General features: G+C 29.0%; 1 protein-coding gene across 1 annotated transcript in view; it reads left to right on the forward strand.

Moving 5' to 3' along the window:
- LOC123296062 overlaps positions 1–19,759 on the forward strand; it is a 40,513-nt gene that overhangs the window by 11,623 nt on the left and 9,131 nt on the right. Inside the window, exon 3 of the mRNA XM_044877523.1 lies at positions 1,275–1,415. Coding sequence (XP_044733458.1) covers positions 1,275–1,415 — 141 coding nt within the window. The remainder of the gene's footprint in view (positions 1–1,274; positions 1,416–19,759) is intronic.

The following is a 19,759-nucleotide window of genomic DNA, read 5'->3' on the forward strand; positions in this document are numbered from 1 at the left end:
TTCACTAAAGTTTGAAACACTCTATAATAACAGAACTATACGTACTAGACATAGATAATATTTAAACAAAAGTTTAGTAACAAAGTTTCATCAGAATGTTATGAAAAAAATTCTACCAAATTTTTACAAAAAGAAGCGGAAAGGGCGAGGAAAACACTTCATCCCCTATTTTCTATTTTTTAGGCGTAATTATGCAATAACTTTTCAAATAAAAATGTTATATGGCCTTATTTGTAAAAAATTTAATTTACGTTAACTTTTATCTCTCTACTCTCTTCGTTAAAACCATTAAATTCAAGATGCCGGTTTGACCAAAGATGTAACAACGAATTTTTGAAGTTCAGCTTGTTTAGCTCACCATATATACCAATATATTTTTCGGACTCAAATGATTTCTTTGTCTATCACATATAAGGAAAAGTTAATTTGATTGAAGTTGCAGGGAATTGAAGAGTTGATCAATATTGAGGAAACTATTTATCTAATCGTCTAATGAAGTGAATTATTTATTTTTTTGGATTTTAACCAAATCTATAAATATATAGGAGACTTTCTATAGATATAGATAGATAGATAGATAGATAGTCACTCATCACGATATCTCTGGAACTATAAGACCTAGAGACTTGAAATTTGGGAGGAATATTCCTTTTGCCAAGTAGAGGTCAGCTAAGAACGGATTTTACGAAATTCCACCCACAAGAGGGGTTGCGGAGGTGTTCATGAATAAAAAATTCATATTTTTCAATTATGGCTTTTAATAGTTCAAAACTTGGTCAGAATGTTTTAAATTACATTTAGAAATTTTTTTAACCTTCGGAGGGTAGAAAGGTGTAGCGAGAAAGTGGGAAGGAAATATCGAATATTTACAAATATACCTAAGTGGGGTATCAAATAAAAGAGCATGACGTGTACATTACAAAACTGTTATCCAACGCAAGGAAATGTGGAGGGAGGGGTGCAAGTGGGGATGTTGCCCAGCAAAGCGGGCGGGTAACAGCTAGTAATTAAATATAATTGAAAAATCAACGGAATAAAAATTTTATTTTATTTAGTTCCGATATTCGAAATAGGTGTCACTACTATACAAAAGTGTGATAGTGACATCTAGATTTCATTGTATTAAGCTATTATTCAAGACAAAAGTAGCAATAATTAAAACAATTCTATGCTTCACGATTTATTTTCAAACAGGAATTTTCTTCGTATATCATTAAAATTTATTCTAAAATATGTTCCAAATGTAATATTAAATCAATTTATGTTTGTTTTAGATGCTGTTACACGATCGACAATATTCATACTAGCAGCGACATTATTGCTATGTGGTGGATATTGTAGTTGTTTGATTGGACACTTCGTACGCCACCGTCGATTATTTACATTTATTTCTGGTGTTCTGTTTATAGTCACAGGTTTGTATCTTGGATATGTTATAATATAATAACTCTAATGTTCATATATAGATAGCGTTACATTGATAAGAGAAAACCGTAGATTATATACAGAGTGTAAACAAATACCGGAACTCCAAGCACTGAAAAATGAACTTCGAACTGGTAAGAGACCAAAAAAGCAAAAAGTTGTTAGTTTTTTTTTTGTGTTGAACCACTTTCTTATTCAAGATTTTCTGCGATCTCTAAATTAGTTAAAAGTTACTGCACCCTTTTCAGTGCTTGGGATAACGATATTTTTTTAACACTCTGTGTATTTATAATATGGTGCGCTTATCCCCAAACTTAATGCAGATAGCTGATAGCCTATACTTTTAGGCTATCACACATTAAAAAACGTAAGAATTAAGCGAATAAACCAATCAGAGACAAGTATTTCATTCTCCTAACCGTCAAAAAGTATGAAGTATGACATATTTTAGTCAATTTGTATACGTCCTACGCTTTTTTAATTTGTGACAGCCATAAAGCTTACCAAGATAAGAATCGTTCTTAAAATTTTCGGTAAATGAAAGTTTTAAATTTTTACCTTAGTTACCATATAGTAAATATAGTAAACGGCGCAATGATCAAATGATGAATGATCGGTTTGGAGAAATTTTTCCAAAAAAATAATGTACAGTTGAATCATGAAAATATCTTTGATGCAAAACATTTGAAAACAGAAACAGACAAAGCGAAAGCGATCGTAGCTAAACACGTGTCTATGATACAGAACTATGGAAAAGAGACAGGTATCGACTGTACGGTCTATTCTCTATATCATCGGTTCGAATAATTATTAGATCATATTGGACAGCTATAAAAATGAAAAAGAGAGTCAGTCATTGGAGACTCTCGACGGAAGTGAAAACTTAAAACTTTGGAATAACTGTATGTTTTTTTAAATTAATTAATTAATGATAGTATGAATAATCATAATTTGTAAGTTAAAATTATTAACGCGTGTATAAAAAACTATTCTAATAATAATTATTATAAAAATGTAAGCAAATGATAAGTATCACCATCTATGAACAGTTATTAGAAGCTACCAATATCAGAATCACTAAGATAATAATTAATTTCACAGCTTTAATTATTATTACATAGATGTCGTTCTTTCGATTGTAAAAAGTTTTAATTTCCTATTCCTAGGTTCCTAGGTTACGTATTCTATCTGTAGCTATATTCGTAGCATGTTGCTGACGATGATGATGATGATGATGATGATGTAGCATTTCTGAAGCGAATTCATAAAAATTTCCACTAAAAGAATCGTCTAACGCGCCTATAGAAGTTTTCAATTCAAAAAACTTCGGGACACCAACTTTATCTTCATCTGTTCGGCATCTATTTTAAACTTGAATTCAGAAATATTTTTAGGTATTATCATTATTAAGAAAACAGTTGGCGTCATAGTCATACAGTACAATGAAAATCAACATTCTTTTAAGAATTATATTTAGCAAACTCATTGATGAACAATTTATCACAATTCCAAATAACTGTAATAAAAAACAAAAAACAAAATTATGAAATATTATTTTTATCATTAAAAATTTAGGTTACTTTCTTAATACTATTATTGTTATTATATTAAATATTAAAAATTAGTTCGTAGAATTTTTATTACATTTAATACAATAAATAATTTTGGAACATAACAATCAATCGTTTGTTATAAATATAGCATATCGAAATTATTCCATTTATACCTAATATTATTATATAGTCAATATTGAAAATAGAATTCATTAGAAAATATACTAAAAACTTATTTCTATTATTATCATAGTAATTTACTATTTACGCATAAGTTAAACATATAATAAAAGTCATATATATATAAAACTTTTACTGAGAATTTTTATTAAAAAAATATGGAAAATTGTATTAAATACAGTGTATTCCAAAAGTTTAATAAATTTCATGGTATATAATGATCTTGATTTATAGAGAAGAGTAGTATATTACATATCGGTGTTTAATTCATACTGCCCGGTGATATTTCACAATCGGTGATTTTTATGCGAAGTCTCACGATCAATTCGATCATTTATGATGGTTAAATGTAAAAAATAAAAGTGTCAAAAAATCAGATAACGTCAGTTTAAAATATAAATCTCATGTCTCTTTAAAATACAATTTTTGTAGCATTTTTGATAGGATTACGAGGTTTTCTAAGATGCAGAATGTTCATTCTACGTTTACTATTCCATTTATTCTACGATTCCATTCAGGCAACTTCGGTTTGGTACATTATATCTGATTACATCATTACAAACAGTCGCGCGACAGCTGCTTTCTAGGTAATCGCTTTGAAAAAAGGAAAAGTAAAAAGCTAAGCTGACAAACTTTGTCGGTTTATGATTGATAAATTTTTAAAGATTTAGGATAATCGTCTGAAAATCAGGATACTTATGATCGCCTCGCACTTACATTTAAGTGAAAGTAAAAAAGAATCGTTAAAACTAAAAATTTGTTTTCTGCAGTACCATAACAAAGTTATATAATGAAGAATTACTTCATTAACTCTTTGATTATGATGATTATGATTGATAACTGTTTTCATTTGCAATATCAGGTAAAAAAGATAATACATCATAAAAACAGAAGTGATTGTTTCTTCATGCCAACTGCTAATAAATAAGAATTAAAAAAATTATTCATGTAGCAGCTGATTAAATATATATAGATAATTTTTGGTGACTAATGTACAGGTGTTCCTCTGTACAGAGGTGACTGACTCACCGATTGTTCATGTATTATATGTTATACAGGGTGGTCCAAGTTATAACAGTAGGACTTTAAAAAGTAGATAACGTGAAAATAATGACAATTTAACAATACACTTAAAAAAGGCAAAGTATATTTTTCTAGATACATGGTGTTGATGTGCTAAGAATCTTTTACGATTCGAGACCTATGATGATAAATAACTCAAATAGCGGTAGAAACATGGGTCTGCCATCCTTCCGTTTCGAGAAAGAATCTCTATCGCATTTGACTTGGTTGACAATACTATAACCTTATGCAATACTCTATACAATCGCTTCGGCAATATTAGAACTAATATCCTTTGTTATTTGAAATTTCAAACACTGTGTCTAGGAAAGGAATTTTTTCCAGCTCTAAGTTGAGCAATTGTTATTTTGACGGTATCTACCATTTGATAAAGTTCCTGCTGTTATAACTTGGACCATGCTGTATATCAAGATAATAAAATTTAACATTGGATTCACACTTTAACTTGACAGTTCTATTAAAAGATCACGTCGATTAGAAATGAATGACTTGAATAGTGATGATGTAACGCAAAAATAATATTTATTATTAGAATTGAAGAACAATAGAAAACTATAATTTATCCTTATTCCAATAAAATGCATTAAACTTTTTAAAAACTGGGTTATATGCTTATGTAGGTATTAACATTACAAGGTAGTTGAATATGTCGTATCTTTTATACATACATTTTTATATCGAAATCATTTTTTTTATTCAAAGTGGTTCACATTAACTGTTCATGGTGCATATCTCCTTATCGTAACAAGTGTTTACTGGAAGCGTGTATTCAGACCCGTAAGATAATGTTTCACGTTTTTCTAACATAATTAAACGTACCTTACGTGTCACAAAAATCGCCCGGATTAATAAAGAGTAATATATTAAAATTTGCGTTTTTTGTGACAAAGAGATACGTCGTGTTTCTTCAGCTTTCACTTAATTAAAGACGGAGTCTAATTTAACTTTTGATACCATGAAAGAATATTTTGATACCATGAAAATATGAGATATATCAGGGTTTACTAAGTTTAAATCCAAGTTTGTAACGCTTAAAAATATCGATGTTACAAATAAAATTTTGGTATATCTGTTCATAAAATCACCTTATTAGTCCATTTCCGGCTGTCCGGCCCGTCTGACTGTCAACACGATAACTGAAAAATGAAAAGAAATATCAAGCTGATATTTTTAAAGCGTGCTTAGGGCATAAAAAATGAGATTGAGTTCGTCAATGAGCGACATAGAACATTTGGGTCTTGTCCGTGGTATCCATCTATTGTAAACCGTTAGAGATAGAACAAGAGTTTAACTGTAAAACATGTTCTTTATAAAAAAATAAACAACTTTTGTTTGAAACATTTTTCCCGTGGCTAAAAACAGGCTAGAGAAATAATATATAAGCAATATAATTTACTTTCTTTTTATTCATAGGCAACTTTATTACAGATATGATATACAAATTACATAGTGAATAAAATTAAATCCTTCTATTATTCAGCCTGTTGTTCCCTACTCGGTACATTTTTAGACCGCTAATGACGTATTTTTCGTCATAAGGCAGCACGATAAGCGTTAAAATAAGGGGAAATCATGAAATTTGATAAAGGAATGAGGAAGATATCGCGTACTCAGGAAAAAATAGGCTCGAGAAATAATATATAAGATCGACAAAGTCAGTTTCCACCTGCTTCAAACTACGGCTAAAGTTAAATACCATTTATCTGAATTTAAGTTGCTAATTTTAAAAATCAGTGAATAGGTGACCCTTATTTTGTTTGCATAATCTCTATATATTATAAATGCGAAAATAAGCATGTTTGTTTGTTTGTTTGTTACGCTTTCACGCTAAAACTAGCGAATGGTTTTTAATGAAACTGTACAACAATATAGCTCATACTTTAGAATAACACATGAGGTATAATTTATAAAGATATGTTAATAAATAATTTAAGAATTAATTTAATTTGATATTACCATAAATTACAGATTTCTGTAAAAATTCTCAATATAAAATATTTCACGGCCATCTTTTCTGATATACTCAATGAATAATTACGACTATTATACATTTAAAAAAATAGAAAACCATACATATATTTTACCTGTGTAAAACAATCTTTACCATTATTTCGACTGTTATAGAAAGGGGATAAGCGAAAGAAATCTTTATCTTTACTTTTAAACCCAGCGAAGCGGGTGCGTAACACTCTAGTATTTTATATTAAAATACTTTTATAACTGTTAAACTTTTTTGTATACAACCGTGTATATTTAACATTATAGGAATAATTCAACCATTCAGTTTTTACCAGTTTTTACATAAATTAATTTCTTAGAAATGATTAAAGGAAACTTTCTATAAATAATTAGTATTTAATTCTAGCACATGTATTTTAATGTTTAAGTACGCATGATTTAATTTTTATATTATTTTCTGGAAAAGCAATATCGATATAGTTCAAGGTATATCTAACTAGTGGGGGTGTAGGTATCAATTATATTTTAAAAAAATGAGTTAAAATTTTCTTCGAATTTATTGGTTTTTTTAATGTTATTATTTATTATATGAGGTTTTATAGCCCCCATAATGTGGGGTGGTAATAGATACTACGAATTTCAGTTTGATTGACATAAAATTGTATTTTTAAATGGAAATTGACATAATAATGTGTTTATAATACGCTTTCTACTTACTTAACATTGACAAATGCTCACAAAAGTAGACACACTGTTTTGAATAGCAGGGAATTTGTATGTAAGAACTAAATTGTTTGAGTTTGTTTACTATGTTTATTTAGTTTATGTTTAGGGAATTTTCTGAAACAAAATTAAGGTATTGTATTAGGTACAGGGAAAAATGGTTTATTAACTCAATAATATTTTCTGTATTTTAAAAGGAAGACAGGAATTTTCTTGAATCAAGAGAAAAAAATTCTAGAACCAAGAAATTTATTTCTCAAATATGTTTTTTCTCTCTCATAGATTGCAAAAATATTTTTGATCCAAGAAAAAATTTCTGGCATCAAATTGTACCGAAATTGCCTGCCTGACCTTATAGAAGTCGAAATGCACGATGCTTGATAGAAGTCCGTTCAAAATTATTTGATATAAAAATACATAATTTGCTTTGAATATTTTAGGAAAAATTGAGGATTTTCCATGATAATATTTATTCGACGTGCAACACCGTAGCAGCGATTACAGAATTATACTATAGGGTTGTTTCTGAATTAGCGTTAGGTTGTTTTTGTTCGTTTTAGGTCAAGGGTACTTTGCACTTAAGGGGCAGTCAGGAAAAACGGGTTTTAAAGTGAGAAAAGAATCAAAGATTAAATGGGAATACTGTGTGATGATTTTATAAAGTTGGAATAGTCCAGCGAAGTGTACGGGTAACGGCTGTTAGTGATATTAATATGATTTTTATTTAATTTCGTTTTAAATGTGGTTCATTGTAACAACACTAATGAATTATTTTTAATGTAATTAGGATTTCTAGTGAATTTTCAATCTAAATATAACACACCCATGCAAATAGGATGTCTGTAAATTTTGATTCTCAAAAACAGAAATATTTTTATTCAACTTTCTTCTATATGAGTTCTACGAATAAATTTATGTAAAGTCTAGTAGTTCACTAAATTGATGATATTATAATTCTTCGAAATTCATGAATGAAATAAAATTATTTTTGAGAAATTAAAATACATAATGCATTTGGTTAAAAAATTCTGAATACAGTTTTCTGATTTCTGATTGATCCGCATTGGTAATCTTTGTAATGGATTTGTTATCTCTCAATATCGCCAGCTGACATTTTTTAAATATAAAACTTGGGGTGTGACATTAGGTATGGATTGGCAGATCGAGTTCTGAACCGTCAAGTAAGCCTTATTTGGTTCTATGAATAGTAAATTTTTCAAAATGTGAAAATTTTTAAATTTATACATGTGAAAATAAACAATTAACTAAGTTAGTTGATAAAATACTCTGTTTAGAAAATTGAATAACAGTGCTTTGATTATTTAAAAAAGAATTAGAAAAATTTCAAAAACTAACACAATTAGGTTTTGTTTTGGTTTTCGAAAGCTTCGAAAATTGTCAAAACTATTTTCTAGATATATTTTCGTTATTCAAGAATGTTTCACTGCAGTGCCACTATTTAGCTGAAGCTACTTACAAGTTTTTAACTTCCTATCTTTTACAATTTTGAAGAAATTTAATACCAAAGTTTGTCCTAATTTGCGTCCACACGGGTAAACATTTACGAAAAAATGTGTCAAATATTGTTAATTTTTTTAAAAGGAACATTTTTTTAAATTAAATTTTCGTTCTGTTTCTAACGGTTTCAACATGGGTCTTACGGACTCACAAGACTCAATAGACTGCTCATTTACTAACTCAATTTCATTTTTTATGTTTTGAGCACGATATCTCTTTTTGTTCTTGAGTTATCGTGTTCACGGGCGGGCGGATGGATGGGTGGACAACAGACAAGGGGAAATGGAATACTTAAGTGACTCACCTGTACCAAAATTTTATTTTAGTATCAATATTTCTCAGCAACTTTTTCTAATAACTTTTTTCGATATCTCTAACCATCTCTGACGCTAGACAAAATATTAAGAATCGGCCTTATTTGTCAATTTGTAGTAGGCTGAGTTTAAAGTTCAGATTTCGTTTAAGTATCTTAAAAATTTTAACCCATCACTATATGTAACCCATGATTGTGCAAAATTTCAAATCGATATTCTTATAAATAACGAAAATATGAGGGTGTCTTCATCTTGTAACACACTGTTTAAGCTTGCGACACACTGTAAAAGATCAATAGAAATTAAGAATCACCAGGTCGTTATATTGAACTTACGTAATTCAATTCATTCATAGTATAAATTTGAAGCACCAGATGTTATAAACAAAAGTTAATTAGCAAACCAATTCACTCACAAAATTAACAATATGATCAGTCTATGAAAACTCGTCGATATGATTGAAGTCACGTCGATCGACCAAATGTGAACGTACCTTAAATGGGTAAAAAATACTTACTAAAGAATACATATTTATAAATTTTAAAAATAGTCGGTATAATTTTTATATAAGTTATGATGGATATGTCCTTTGGAAGGTCGACCAATAAAGTCCTTTTTTTAGTTCATTAGTTTCAAGGTTGGTTGGTTGTTCGGGGCAGTTCTCTGGCTTGAACTATCGTTATTAAATAAGAAACATAGATGAATACCTTAGTCATGAAAGCAGTTTTCTAAATCACCAGAATACATCGCTACTAATACTTGCTCTATTTTGAACTTCTTCAGTGTTCAAATTGATCAAATTGAACACTGAAGAATTTAATTGAAAAATTGATTAAAGAAACCGAAAATTTACTGTAAGAATTGCTGTACAATTCTCGTATCTTTTGAAGCTCAACCATAAGTTTGTCTATAATTACTAGATTATCTAGTATCTATTATCACCTTGAATATTTCGCGATCAGATAATGAAGAAGTAATAACTACGGCAGATTCATTTGTTGAGGGCTTCTCTCCCGTATACTCTTTGTAACCTGTTCATATTCTTTGACTATTGAGAGTCTTGGTATATGAAATATATTACAACTTCTTCATATACCACCATGTAAAAAGGGCTGTTTTTATACCATTTATATGAAATATACCAAGGTATACTAAGTTTAGTCCCAAGTTTGTAACGCTTAAAAATATTGATACTATGAACAAAATTTTGGTATAGGTGTTTGGTACAGATGATAAATTTACTTTTTGCAACTTATGACAAACAAATATTACGATAATATTTTTTTCGACAAATTCCAAATTTAGTTTCGAATTCAAGAATTGTCGTACAAATTTAGTTTCAACCGCACCCACCAGTAAATATTTCAATGTGAATCAATGATTTATTCGGAAGCTATCGGAAGTTAATTTCGTATGGGGGCACCTTTAATCATAAAGATCTCATAAAATTTTTATTTCGATTTTTGGAATGAAAAAAAAAACTTTCTATTAAAAAGTTAAAAATATATATTTTTGCAACATGACGAATTATGAAATAATTTCCGTTGTAAAATGTATATTAAGACAGACTCAGTCCATTCATTCTACACCACAGTATATAATTATTTATTTTTGTACTAGCTCATTCCTTTTTATATATTTTGATTATAATATTGTAAAATTTATTATACCTTCAAACAGTCAAGCAGTCTACTAATAATAATTATGATATAAAATATTTTTTGTAAGGAAATAAAACATTCTTTTCAAAGCATATGTGAAGGCGGATACACACCTACCAAAGCAAGTGGTTTTGAGGTACCATGCTTATATGTAATATGCAAGTTGTATACTAAGTTTAGTCCCAAGTTTGTAACGCTTAAAATTTATTGATGCTACGAACAAAATTTTAGTATACGTCTTCATAAAATCACCTAATTAGTCCATTTCCGGTTGTCCGTCCGTCCGTCCGTCTGTGGGCACGATAACTCAAAAACGAAAAAAGATATCAAGCTGAAATTTTTACAGCGTACTCAGGACCTAAGAGAGGTCGAGTTCGTCGAAATGAGCAACATAGGTCAATTGGGTCTTGAAGATTATCGATTAATGGGAAAATCATTTTGCCGGGTATTCAATAAACGAGGTGTCTGTAAACCGATATGCAGAAAAATGCAATTTTCAAGTACTGTCGAGAATTGTCTTATGTATGAAGTTGTACAATAGGACATATCGAAAATGTATACAACGTCTCAACGATGATGTAAGTTTGTCGGTGTTCAGTCGGTCTGCAGACTATTATATTATTATTTTACCCATATGTTTAAACATTTAAAGTCTCTATTTAAGACATATACTTTATAAATGTTGCAAATTTTGTTAATAAGCATATTATTAATTTGACATCGTAACTTTAAATACTCAAACAACAATTTTAATTTAATTAACAAAAATATTTTATTTATTAATGATCACAAGCTGTTTGTGTGAGTATGATTTTTATGAGACACATCATAAACTTGATGTTGAAAATCAGAGGCGTAACGAGGCTACATAGCGCCGGTGGCAAGTGTTTAAGTCAAGCCATATATATATATATATATATCGGAATCGGCTCTATCGATTTTGAAGAAAATTCGTATACTGATAGTATTTAACATAAGAATAAAGGCAAAACGGGGGAGAGTCGCCATAATCGTGATATTTTACCTTAAAGAGTCTGTTAATTAATTGATAAACTTAAATTTATTCAAATGATAGAGTATCAAATTAAAGTATTGATTTCTCTATACGCTTCCGAGCAAAACAAGGAAATCTTTACTCTCGTAAATGGGGTAACTGGGGTATTTTGCATAAGGAACTACAGAGTAATACAAACAAAATTGGATAGAAAAATGTAATTATTAGTATTACAATGTATTATTATTAATATACCTATTCGCTGTTCATTAAAAGGTATCAAAACGTACCTTATTGGAAATTTGGTTAAATCAAGTATGTAATCCTACTAAATTTGGGACGTCGTCAGAATCCAAAAAATTAAATTTTGCATACTTTTCAAATTTTTGATCAAAATTAACCTAGCTCTTATAGGTTTTCCTGGTTCTGGAATTCAGCACATAAGTGGTAGATAGCGAAAAATTGACTTCTCAGCTGAAAAGAATGACCCAAAATTAGGGGGTTTCAAAAAAAATTCCAATTCGATTGGATCAAATTTGCCTGTATTATCAAAAAAATTAAATTTTTTAACTTAATGACGTCATCAGAATCCAAAAATTTAATTTTGCTCTATCACATCCAAATTTTATCCAATTTTGATAAACCAAGTATGTAATCCTACTAATTTTGGGTCATACTTTTCAAATTTGTGATTAAAATTAACCTAGCTCTTATAGGTTTCCAGAATGTGGAATCCTGGTTCCGGAATTCAGCACATAAGTGATAGCTAGCGAAAAATTGACATCACAGCTGAAAAGAATGACCCAAAATTAGTGGGTTTCAAAAAAAATTCCAATTAGATTGGATCAAATTTGCCTGTGTTATCAAAAAAATTAAATTTTTTAACTTTATGACGTCATCAGAATCCAAAAATTTAATTTTGCTCTATCACCTCCAAATTTTATCCAATTTTGATAAACCAAGTATGTAATCCTACTAATTCTGGGCCATACTTTTCAAATTTGTGATTAAAATTAACCTTGCTCTTATAGGTTTCCAGAATGTGAAATCCTGGTTCTGGAATTCAGCACATAAGTGATAGCTAGCGAAAAATTGACTTCACAGCTGAAAAGAATGACCCAAAATTAGTGGGTTTCAAAAAAAATTCCAATTAGATTGGATCAAATTTGCCTGTGTTATCAAAAAAATTAAATTGTTTAACTTTATGACGTCATCAGAATCTAAAAATTTTATTTTGCTCTATCACATCCAAATTTTATCCAATTTTGATAAACCAAGTATGTAATCCTACTAATTTTGGGTCATACTTTTCAAATTTGTGATTAAAATTAACCTAGATCTTATAGGTTTCCAGAATGTGGAATCCTGGTTCCGGAATTCAGCACATTAGCGAAAAATTGACATCACAGCTGAAAAGAATGAACCAAAATTAGTGGTTTTCAAAAAAAAGTTTTTCTTAAAGTGGTGTTAATTCAATGTTCTGACTTTGAAACGAAAAGATAAATTTCTATTTGAATTTTCGCATCCATTAAATAACTTGTCTGCTGGGAAGTTACTAAAATATATATGATTTATAATTATAAATAGATATTCGATAATAATTATTTTATCTTCTTATTAATAATATTTTAGTTTGTGCAATTTTAACTTTGATATTGCCCTATAAACCTTTCATTCTTATTTATGATCATAAATCATTTCAAAGAAAATATTTTTTCAATAATTGTTAATTCATTAATAAAATTATATTTCATTCAAACACACGATTTACGTTTTCTAAAATTAAAATAATATTTGTATCACATAAGGAATTTCATCAAATGGTGGATAACGTTAAGATTATGACAATTACTCAAAATACTTATAGTTAGGAAAACATGGGGCAATTGCATGATGTAATTATATTTGCACTAGTCAGTCGCTATAGCGATTTTTCTCGAAACGGAAACGTTCGTTTACGTGATAACAGACCCACATTTCTGCTGTTGGATAGCGTAATTTATCAGCATAGGCCTTAAAACATGAATGGTCAAAAATATTAATACCTATATATAAATATTTTTCCAAAATTTCAACACTTTGAATCCATAAAAAAACACTTTCCCAATTCTATGTGTATTAAGAACATTGCAGATGAAACATTAACATATTATTTACAAAGAAAAAAGGTGAGAACTTTATCATTGCTACCATGAATGGAGTTCAGTGAATAATTTTGGCGTTAAAGGATAGTCTTATGACTAATTTTCAATTGTTTACTTATAATTGGTATAGTAAATGCCAAATTAAAATTATTGAAAAAAAATAATAAATTAAACTGGCGTTAAATTAACATAATTATTACTTATTTAAATTTGTTAGATTATGAAATTTACAAAATTTATAAAAAAACCCCGACATATTATTCGGGTATGGAACTCTAAGCTCGCACTTGAAACATATCTTAGAACACTCTCCATTAATTTATCTTTCTAATGAAACAACAAAATCAAAATCGGTTTATCCGTTTAGGCGCTGCGAGGACACAGATAGACAGACAGATACACACACGTTAGCGGTCAAACTTATAACACTCCTTTTTTTAGTTCGTATATATAATCCATAGACTTATATGGCCATTCATAAAATAATAGTCGAGTGTCGTCACTATGGTAACTCCCAGAAATAAAACTCATGCACGGAGCGACTATGATTTAATCATAATTTTTTTATAATTTCGAGTATTTTTTAAACAGATAGTTCATATATAGATTATAGCGAAATTATTATATTATAATAATAAGGTTAGAGATCTTGACCAATACGGCGAGGGGCGTGGGAGTGAACACAAACAAAAGAATAACGTTATCATAGTAACATATATTTAATTATATTTTAAATATTCAGTCACCTGATAAAAGTAACCTGTGACCTAATTGATAACATTATGAATTCATTGTGAATAATGAATAAAATATAAAGGCTATTATTAAAAATTTCAGAGAAATATAAATTTCCAATAAATAGATAAAACCTGCCAAATAAATTCATATAACATATTAGAACGAGCAATTTTAACAGAAATATGGAATGGTGGAATACAATTTGCTCTTATGAATACTCAAAATAGAAATTGTTCTTAATGTTGTATGTGAAATATTACGTGGCTGCTATAGCTAAAAATAAGCAAATTGTAATTATTTATAAGAGTGCCAAGGTAACTATTCCTATCGGTAGTCGGAAAAAATAGACCGAAAATTTAATAGACCAGGAGTAGGTATTCTTTTTCCTAAATTCAATTCTTTATCGCCTGTACCATTTTGCTTTTTTTCAAGAAAAGTTTTTTACCTCCTAAAAACTATATATTATTGACCAAGCAGACCAAGGACTACTATTTTTTACCAGAACATACCTCAATAGATTTTATTAAATAAAACATACTTTTTCTCAATTGAATGAATATCAATTAAGATATTTCCAGAAATAAGTACAATTTACATATTTAAAATTGAGAACTATCAATTTTCTTGGCCATTAAATTGTTTAAATTTTCTTTCCCGTTATGACAAATGATAATTTTTCATCAGAATTTCGAAAGTTTATTCCCTTCTAAAATAAGCAAGTGATTGTAGACTTGTTACTGTTAAAGAATTCGGTATTCATTTGTCTGTTATGGTATAATTATTGTTACAACTATAGATTAATCAACAACGCCCGGTATAAAATATATTTACACAAGAAATTACATTCTCAAAAATAGTATATTTTTAGCATTTTGAACTCAATTTGTATACTAAGAATTTATTTAATTACTTTATTGATTTGAATTCTATTAATCATACAAAAAATATTACATTAAAATGTCAAAGGCCTATTAATTGTCAGTACTCCCTGCCAGTGGCGGATTTAGGCTTGATGCTGCCCTATTCACGGTTTGATATGCCGCCCTTTTTGCTTTATGAGTGAGTGATTATTATTACTTTTTTTTGTTGGTATCCTAATCCTAATATTCTATTATCAGTTCCTTAAAAAATGATTATTGAAATTAAAAATCTAATTTTCAAATATTTTTAAATTTTTATGGATAAAATTTTATTAAATAGAATATAATTTCAAATATTATAATTTCGAATATAATTTTTCAAAAATAAATAATTAATTGGCTTTGGTTTGCGCGAAATAACGTCGATTATATATCTTTATAATCAATTTCTTACACTAATTCAGCTTCCAATAAACAATAATACATGATCATTAAGTCTAACATGTTTCATGCTTGCACGTAATGTTTACCCTTTTCAGAGTGGAAAAATATCTTTCTCTTGCACAATTGACAGCTGGGACGCAAAAAATAGAGCAAAATCTAGCACTGTACCCTGCATTATTTCGGGAATCAGAAATAATTGAATCAAAAAACATAAAGCTCCACTTTGCTTTTTCCAATAGGGAAATTTAAAAAGGCGTATTTTGGTTTTTGATCATAATTTTTAAAAATATTCGAAGATCGAAGACATTTTGAAAGAGATATGAGTAGCTTTCAAAGCTGAAAATTTAACCTCTTTTCGTAGTTCACTTCGTAGTACTTAAAGAGAAAAATTTGAAATTAATATTCGATCTTAAACATTTATTATAAATAAATACCTTTGCTTACATTACTTCGGCAATAAATACCAGGAATTTATCTTATATAACTAGTTTGAATGTTAAAGGTAATGTAAATATGAATTTTATATACATAGTTCGAAAGACTCCTACATTGTAAACAGAAAAGTGTACACAAAGCATACACAATAAGAGTCCGCCACCAAATAAGCAACGAGTAACATACACAATAAGAGTAATTATGATTACCTAATTTATACTGATGATGACTACTTGGTAGTCGAAATATTTATATAATACAAAAAAATTGATCTAGGAATTTGGGGCAAAATACGAAATTTATTAGGGTCACAAGAGATATCCAACTGCATTGGGGGAAAATATCATAATATCCACACCGTTCTAAGCCATTAAGTGTATAAGTATATATTTTCAGGACAAAAAATGAAAATGTCACCTTGAATGTAACGTCTGATGACCAAGGTGATTAAAATACAAAAGTAATAACTGTTTCTCGGAAGTTTACTAATCTACCCACGTCATTACTATGGATTCCCTTTGAAACACATACACATATACAAAATTTTTAGAAACACTGAATATTTTATAAATACTTAAATCCTTATTTAAATTAATATTCATTGATTATTAATTCGACGAATTTGACGTCAGGAATAATAATCATATATACACTCTAATAAATATATTTTAAAAGTAACTGTAGATATGTTACTATACTGCATTTGCATATAACTTGTAGTATTTGTAACTATATCGGACAGTAGGGGCCTAGCAGAATGCATTGTGTGTCTTTTGTTAGCACAGGATGGTGAAATAAATTTTATAAATAATATTAAACCATGCACATGCATAACTTAAGTGGGTACTTGACCCATTTCTTTCTTTAATGGATAGGGAGTCGCTTTAATCGTACCACTTACTTTTTACCTAACTGAGCAACGCGAAGAAGTGGTAATGTGTTTAGCAGTCTATATATGTGTGTTCCTATATGACATACTAGAGACCAAACATGTGGTCCGATTTTGATGATTGAGACGTTAATCGATTTGTCTTAACCTTGCGAGACCTACTGAAGATATGATAATAATGAAAATTCAATGGGTTTAATAATTTTTAATAGGTTTTATTCCTTACAAAAAATACAGGAAAGGAGTTTTCCGGTTTCGAAACGATCCGCACGACCTTCTGCACACTTGGAACAATTTATCTCTACATTGTTTTCTTTGGTGATATTTTCTTGAATATCACTGCTTCTGCTGCACTGATCGGATTGGGGCGAAAAAAAAAATGTGATCGAACCCTGACCATAGTAAAATTACCTCAAAATTAGTAACCTCATATTTTGAACTTTCTCTGGTAATTTTTCGAAAAATGAAGGAATTGAGTTGAAATCTGGAAAAAGATGTAGCTTATGATCATAAAAAAGTGTGGTAAATTTTAGCTCGATACATAACCTCAGGTTTGAGAAAAACGATTTTTCTGAAAAATTTCAACAGCTTCGTACAGTTCAGGCGTATCATCGGATCCTAACTTCTTGTTTTTTAAATTGCAGGTTTTTATATGTACTTTCGGATAGTGCCAAAAGTTTTATTTCAAAACCTGATTTTGGGCCGAAATCTGGCTAAAAAATTAGCCTTCTCCCAAAATTTTCCGAATTGATTATCCACATACGATAGAATTACCCTATTATTTAAAAAGTGCAAATATGATAAAATTCATTAAATTAACAATGATAATAAATATACATATGTTAATTATTTATAACAATATAATTAAATAAAATCATTTTAATTATCTATAATAAATATTTACGTGTAAATGAATCTATTTAATATCTTATATAAATAAATATTTCAGACGTATTTAAATTAATTTAATGTAATATTGATACATTGGTTAATAGTTTTTCTTAGAATTGTCAAGAAAAAAAAAAAAAAAAAATTTTGTTAAATTATCCTAAAAATATAACCTTGAAATGACGTGCAGCGTTGGAAAAAAGAAACGTGATTTATTTATTATTATTGACAGTCACATTTCTCCACAGAAAAATAAATTTAAAAAATATTATTACATTATTACGTCTAGATATTATTCATTATTAGTTTGTAAAATCAGTTAGCAATTTGTTTTTTTTATACCATGTATACATGTTATATATATCAAGGTATACTAAGTTTAGTCCCAAGTTTGTAACGCTTAAAAATATTGATGCTACCAACAAAAAGCTTTGGTATAGGAGTTCAAAAAATCACCTAATTAGTCCATTTCTGGTTGTCCGTCCGTCTGTCTGTAAACACGATAACTCAAAAACGAAAAAAGATTTCAAAGATTTTTACTGCGTACTCAGGACGTAAAAAGTGAGGTCAAGTTCGTAAATGAGCAATATAGGTCAATTGGGTCTTGGGTCCGTAAACCGTTAGAGATAGAACAAAAGTTTAAATGTAAAAAATGTTCCTCATAAAAAAAAAAAAACTTTTATTTAAGACATTTTTTCGTAAACATCACTGTTTACCCGTGAGGGTGCAAATTGTATAGTAGGTATGTATTATGCCGGAATATCAGTTATGTGTGACATGTATGTGTAATGTGATAGAGTAATCAACACTGTCTCTACATGGTAGTTCAATAATTAACTCAGTCAATTGTTTGTTTTCACTTGTTTTTTTATTTTATTTTTTTATTTGCATATGTGATCGGATACAATGATTACTTTTACCTCTATATAAGTAGAAATATAGTAATACAGGTTATATAGAATAGTTACTCTTGTCCATAATGCACTAAATTACAGGAGCTATTTTTATACCATTCATATATGTAATATGCATGGTATACCAAGTTTAGTCCCAAATTTGAAACGCTTAAACGTATTGATGCTATGAAAAAAAAAACAAGCTGAAATTTTAACAGCGTGCACAGGACGTAAAAAGTGAGGTCGAGTTCGCAAATGAGCAACAATAGTTCAATTGGGTCTTGGGTCCGTAAGATCCAATATATAGAATCCCTTATAAAAAATAACCAACTTTTGTTTGATACATTTTTTCGTAAATATCACTGTTTACCCGTGAGGGCGCAAATTGTATAGTATGTATTATATGCGAATATCAGTTATGTATGCTTGACATGTATGCATGTATAATGTGATAGAGTAATCAACACTGTCTACGCATGGTACTTTAACAATTAACTCAGTCAATTGTTTGTTTTCCCTTGTTTTTATTTAAATAGGTTCAGTATGACGTACTGAATGTAAATGCACAAAATTATTACAAAAATCAGCGGGGGAAGTTCCTTCATTTTAAGAAAAACCGTTCTAGGCTATATCTCAATAACCGTGCATCTTGAGACCAAAAATGGTAATAACCTTTATTGTAGATAACTAAATTACCTTGTAAACTAAATTTTTTTTGTATCATTAACCTTTTATGATTTATACGGGTATGACGATTTATTTAATTTGCAAATTAATTTTAGGTTTTTGTACACTTAAATAACATAATATTAAAATTACAGACATACTAATATACTTTTAAAATTTAGGATTATTACCTGTACATTTAGGCTGCGCAGTACTAAACGTAACCACTACCGCCAACCAGATGGACCAAACTCTAACTGAAAGAGCATGAAGAATAAATATTAATAAATTCTCTCTCGAAAACGTTTAGAGATCCTAAGCTATTAGGATTCGACTTTCACCACCGGTTTCCTTATTCTCGTCGCCGTACATGTGGTAGTTAGATAATT

Source organism: Chrysoperla carnea, chromosome 3, assembly GCF_905475395.1.
Source record: "Chrysoperla carnea chromosome 3, inChrCarn1.1, whole genome shotgun sequence".
NCBI lineage: Eukaryota > Metazoa > Arthropoda > Insecta > Neuroptera > Chrysopidae > Chrysoperla > Chrysoperla carnea.